This window comes from Solanum lycopersicum, chromosome 5 (assembly GCF_036512215.1).
Source record: "Solanum lycopersicum chromosome 5, SLM_r2.1".
In the NCBI taxonomy this organism is placed as follows: domain Eukaryota; kingdom Viridiplantae; phylum Streptophyta; class Magnoliopsida; order Solanales; family Solanaceae; genus Solanum; species Solanum lycopersicum.
Window position 1 is genome coordinate 314,438 of NC_090804.1, and position 6,000 is coordinate 320,437.

The following is a 6,000-nucleotide window of genomic DNA, read 5'->3' on the forward strand; positions in this document are numbered from 1 at the left end:
TGAAAATTAATAATGAGTGCTTCCTGTTAGTTGGCTGGAAAAGTTAGCAACGTCAGCGCAGATCCAATAAATCATACTAAAACTGGTTTTATTTTTTTAATCATTCCTCATAAAATTTTATAACCGAATTCTCATCAAGGAAAATGTAAAGCACCTTTACATCATGGATAATGTTTATAAACACACTCGATATGAAGCAGAGACATTAATAAAGAAATCCTATATTTTATCAATAAAATGTGTGTATATTATAACTTATCTATTTAATTCAATTTTGTATCCGGTTTAGTTTTAATACAACTTAGTCAAATGTTATTTTCTATCTTTTTTCTAATATCCAAATTATATCATATCAAATCACCTCCATAAATTTTTTTTTTGTAAGAAAGAAAATAATAAAGTGTGTGTATATTATAACTTATCTATTTAATTCAATTTGGTATCCGATTTAGTTTTACTACAACTTAATCAAATGTTATTTTCTTTTTAAAAGAAAATCAAATTATATCAAATCAAATCAACATGATTTTTTTTTATAAGAATACAAGATGAGCAAGAGAATAGTGTATTTCCAAATCACAAGCAATTTTTAGATTAAATATATATATTCACCTGAGTACTAGCCATGTAACAACACAAATAAGTTAGGCAATGAATGAAATAGTTGAATAGACCCGTAAGCTCTAAAAAGTTAATTACTCCTTTCGTTTTTATTTATATATCATTCTTATTAATTTTTTTTTTGATATATTTGTCATTTCACTAAATTAATACATAAATAACATTAATCTTTTTATTTTACCATCAGAAGTTATTAGCCTTGAAAATATGAATTTGACTAATATAGAAAAATAAGTAATTAATGCATTTTTAGTGATCAAATTAATTAATTCATGTTCATTTATTGAAAATTTAACTTTAAGAGAACACTAGATAATGATACAATGATAAACTTATTTAATTTCTTAAAGACGTGAAATCTAAAATGGTAATGATCGAATAAAAGTGATGAAAGTATAAGCTAATAGAAGTATTATTTATGACTCTTTTGTCCTTTTTATTAAGTTTAGATTTGAAGTCACAAATGTTAGGTGAAAAGTAAAAGAAAATGAGATGGATGTTCTAAAGGGTGAAACAAAACAAGGTAAAAAGCCAGATAATTATAAAAGAAAAAAAAAGAAATTAATGAGAGCCAAAAACAAGGAGAATGGTGAATATAAAATTCATCTAAAAAAGAAGGAAAGAAAACTTCATATTTAGTTCTAAACTAGCTAGAAACTTGTGTCTTCCACCATTAAAAACATAAGGGGAAGGACGAAACGAACCATAGAAAATTTAAAAACAAATTAATTACAATAGTACCTAGAAATTATATATAAAAAGAAATTCACAAACAAACATGTTCATGAGATCTTGAAATTCCTCTAACAAATCCACTTCCCCTTCTAACACAATAATCCATACTCGAAGGAAGAAGTGGTGCTTGTGATTTTCCGTAAGAATTCCAACACAATCCAGCAAGTTGATTAATTCCTCGATAATTCGTCGATGGTTTTAATTGAATATCAATTAAATCAACGTCTGTACATGGAATTGAATTACTGCAAGCTAGATGAATTGGTTTGGTTGAATAAGTTCCAATGATTTGATTGAATTGTACGTTGGATATTGCTACTGCTCCTGTTTGATTCTTGCACACATGTTTGTCACAATAATATTGGTCTATCATGATTGGTACCTTAACATTTGATACTTGAATGTTTGTAAATGATATGTTCTTAACTGATCCAACACCACCCTACAAAACAGCAATTTAAATTAATTAATATTACTAATGTGATAAAGTTTTGTTATATATAATTAACACCTACCTGCCATGTCTTAATCCTTGCACCATACATAGTGCTTTGCAAGTTCACATTGTCAACAATGATGTCTGAAACGCACGCAATACTTTTATCTTTTCCTAGTCCTCCTAGGCTGTGATAATCAAAATATGAAAATAAAATATAATTATAAATATTATTTGTTTTCGATATGTATAATCACTTGTCATTAATTAAGCTAATTATAAAATTAGGTCTTAGGTATAACTCACGCCCCAAAAGCTAGTTCAAAGGGAGGAGAATTGCCCAAGTCCACCCATTCATTATGAAACTTTTTGTCATTCTTTAACACTAATATCATCAAATGTGCGAGTAATACCTTATGCCATGTCCAGGACCACAATTCATGTGATGGACATGTATATTGGAGCAACCAGTTTGAATTGATATGCAGTCATCTCCTGGTAAATAGTTAATTAAAATTAGAAGAATTCTGAGATTAGAGAATCATATATATAATCTCATTTTTACTATAGTGGACAACAACATTGGATTGCATGAGTAATTTAATCACTTTAACTAGTGGTGTACCCAAGGATAAAAGTTAGGTGTTAATTTTCCCACTTGTTAGGTATTTATATATTGATACAATTGGAGTACATAAATTATCTAATATACTAGTGACAAAAAGTTAGTTTTAGTGACAGTTAATTTATCAGTTGAAAGCTGAGGATGAAAATGGGACCATTAGTTAGAAATATTCTTGAAATGTGAAGTGCACATGGTAGCAACTATATCAAGTCTACTCTACTTTCTTGGCCTTCTTGTTTTTTTTTTTATAAAAAAAAATAAAAAAATTCTATCCCTTTATTTCTATTTGTTAGGATGGTAAAACAATCATTCGAGAAGTAACAAGTTGATTCTTATTCGGTCATATTAATAATAGTTTTTTCACTTGAAGTCCATTCATTATTTCTCTCAGAGTCTGATAAATCAAATATAAATAAGTAAATATGATAAAAGAAAAAATTAAAATGTGAAATTTTATTTAAAATATTCTTTTAAAAATCTATTATTATTAATAAATCATCACCAGGTATACAACCTAGTTGCATAACAATTAAAAAAAGATCCGATATATCAAAAAATATCATTTTTTTAAATGTCATATAAAATGAAAGAAAATTTACCTGTTCCAATATTTGAGTGATGGATCTCAACATCTTGTGTGTTTTGGAGGTGAATTCCATCCGTGTTTGGGCTACTTTCTGGGGCAGAAATTGTAACATTGTTGATTTTCACCCCTTTAGAATTGTCAAATTTAAGGTGACATTGAGGACTGTTTATAATTTTGACATCACGTATTGTCACATTATAGCTACCATAAAATCGTAAAACCTGTCAAAAAAAATTTTTAAAAAGAAATCATCACTAGTCACGTATATGAATATTAATAATAATATATATATTTGTAATGAATTAATTAATTAGTTACTGATCGTCATATTTTACTTACAGTTGGTTTCATATCAGGAATGTTTTTAGATTTCTTCATCACCTGTAAAATAAATAAGAAATGAATTAAGAATATGATTATTAACATGCAAAAATGGTCTAATTTAATGATACTACATACGTGGATAGAGTTTACCTCTTTAATTTGAATTCACGTAAGAAAATCTCTTATTAAAAGGTTAATCACTCTTTAACAAAGATAATTAAAAATATAATATGGCTCGAACCCAAGAAATCAATCTAATTAAAAATAAATGAGTATAATTACCATTCTATCACGATACTTATTAACCTTCAACTTAAATTTACACAAGGAAGTAAAACACGCAAGGCATCTTTCTTCATATGTTATATTTTCGCGTTTTAACTTTCATATATCAATAATACAAAATATTTTTGTATGTAACTAAGTCATTTAAAAAGAATAAATTCCACCAGATAAACTACATATTGATAATAAATTTAAAAAAATTACTGTACATTTTTATTACATACAAATTAAAACTAAAAATTGATCTTTTGTTTCCCTAAACTAAAGGGAAAAAGAGAATTGTTTGCACCGACTCTAATGGTGATTTTACTCGCCCACTCACACACACACAACATATACATTTTTTTAAAAATAAAGTTAGAGTAATATTGTAAGTGGTAGAAATGTACAAACCTGAAAAAAGTCAATTTGAGAAAGTTTCCACCAGTTATAGCCTTGGCCATCAAGGGTGCCAGTACCTTGGATGGTAAAGTTGTGCATCCACTTCAAATTCAACCACTGAAACAAGCTGGATTTAGGCCAGGATCCTACTTTTGGAGGACCCAAAATAATTCCGTCTATCTGTTTACATTCCACTCATGATCAGAAATGTAACACAATTCTAACTATTAAATCATTAAAAAGGAACTTTTAACAGACAGAGAATATACTTTTTGTCAAGTGACCAGGAAATCTTTTAGGGCATGGGTGTTAGAGAGAGTATATTATTTCATCGGTCTCAATTTATGTAGCATATGTTATTACAAAAATAACTTTGAACGATGCTAATATGCACAAATTAATAAAGTATGTTAGAGTCTTTAATTTATCGGTGTGAATTAGTATTATAAAAGTCATAATATTTACAATTTAAAATATTAAAAAGAGATATGTATATTATCGAAATTTTAACTATGCCACATAAATTGACTGACGGAGTATATAAAATTATATACCTGAAAAACAAAGTTTGGCATGCATGGTCCTTGAAGTGTAATGGGATTGATTAAGAATTGAAATTCTGAAGGAATCTCTAGAGTAGCCCCTTGGACTTTGCAAGCTGCTTCCCATGCTGTTTCAAGTGCCTACAATATTGAACATTTACTCCATGAGTAGTTTGAACTAATTAAAAACAAGAAATATATTATAAGATTGAATTGGATTTATATTTTAAACATATATATATATATAAAAGAAGAATTAACTCAAATATTCGTTCACTTGACCATTTAAATTGAAAATAGATGGTAGATGTGGAATATATGTATAATTCATATATAGCAAAGTTGGATGAAAAATTTAAACTTAGGTTGGTTTATCCCTTGTATTCGATCATTGAAATCTATTGCACTTTTAAAATAATATAAATTTTTATCTTTTTTATAAATATATGGTCGAAAATTCATTAATCATATATCCGCCTTTGTGTACTAGTCAATTAAGGAGTATATAAAAGAAGTTGTAATTAGCTTTTATTTACCTTGGTATCATCAGAAACTCCATCACCTTTGGCTCCAAAGGACAAGATATTAAAAATGGGAGATCCATTTGTTGGGTAAAAACCATGAGATGGAAATGGAGAGCTTGAACAATTTGGTGCACCTCCATTATTTTTCTTATGTTTGTGGTGTATTTTGCTCTTTTTGGTATGGTAGTGTTTCCTTGCATCAACTGATATTGTGGTGGCAAAAATAAGTAGAAGAAATATAAAGCAAGTGTGCCTATAATTCTTCTTCATTTGAAACATATATTGAAATTTGCAAGTGATGAAATTGAGGTGGTTATTGACACTATATATAGACACCCCCCTTATTATACTCTGAAGAACCATTCCAAGTACATAATATGGATTATTAAATAGATGTCACTATTGTGTAAAGTTTGTGGCTCTTAACAAAACATAAACAATACAGTCTAAAGGTTCACTTTTTCACAAAACTTCTTTATTCATCATTTCACTACGCACCGACCATATTCACTTGCTTAGAGGGGTTCCATGGTACCTAATAAATCAATAATCATTATGTTTTAATTCATGCTAATTAATTAATTATTTGATTGGTGCTTGCTGGAAATTCTTTGTGTTTGCAATGATAGTCAAATTTGTAAAAATAAAGGATAATGATTAGTGAATTAAGATCGAGCATTCCCTCATTTAATTTTTACAAGAAAAAATAAATTGTGTCAAAAATAAGAATCTGAATAAAAGTAATGACAAGTGAATTAAGGTATATCAAGCTCTTTTCAATTTAGGTTTGAGCAAGAATGAATTCATGAAAAAAAAAACAAGCAAATTATGTTATTAAGAATAAGATTTTGAGTAAAACACAATGATAAAAATTTAAATAGCTTGTGTTATCAAAGTTTGATAATCGATGGAGTTATTTGATTTATGGATTACAAGTGAAG

The 6,000-nt window shown here is 27.8% G+C and overlaps 1 protein-coding gene across 1 annotated transcript; it reads right to left on the reverse strand.

The window, feature by feature from the left end:
• Positions 1-1,199: 1,199 nt before the first annotated feature.
• Positions 1,200-5,501, reverse strand: LOC101244077 (polygalacturonase At1g48100). Its single transcript, XM_004239289.5, has 8 exons — positions 5,072-5,501; positions 4,548-4,676; positions 4,006-4,173; positions 3,343-3,384; positions 3,017-3,224; positions 2,206-2,287; positions 1,872-1,980; positions 1,200-1,798 (listed from the first exon to the last, which is right to left on the reverse strand). The coding sequence occupies exons 1-8, from the start codon at positions 5,420-5,422 to the stop codon at positions 1,388-1,390; spliced, it is 1,500 nt and encodes a 499-aa protein (XP_004239337.3). The 5' UTR covers positions 5,423-5,501; the 3' UTR covers positions 1,200-1,387.
• Positions 5,502-6,000: the final 499 nt, after the last annotated feature.

What these genes read in the sequence shown, in the direction of transcription:
- LOC101244077 (XM_004239289.5), bottom strand. Translation starts at nt 5,422, where the DNA reads ATGGTTCTTCAGAGTATAATAAGGGGGGTGTCTATATATAGTGTCAAT. An exon ending in CTCAAATTGACTTTTTTCAG is followed by an intron (nt 3,385 to 4,005) that starts GTTTGTACATTT and finishes TTTATTTTACAG; the next exon opens with GTGATGAAGAAATCTAAAAA. An exon ending in TTCCTGATATGAAACCAACT is followed by an intron (nt 3,225 to 3,342) that starts GTAAGTAAAATA and finishes TTTTTTTGACAG; the next exon opens with GTTTTACGATTTTATGGTAG.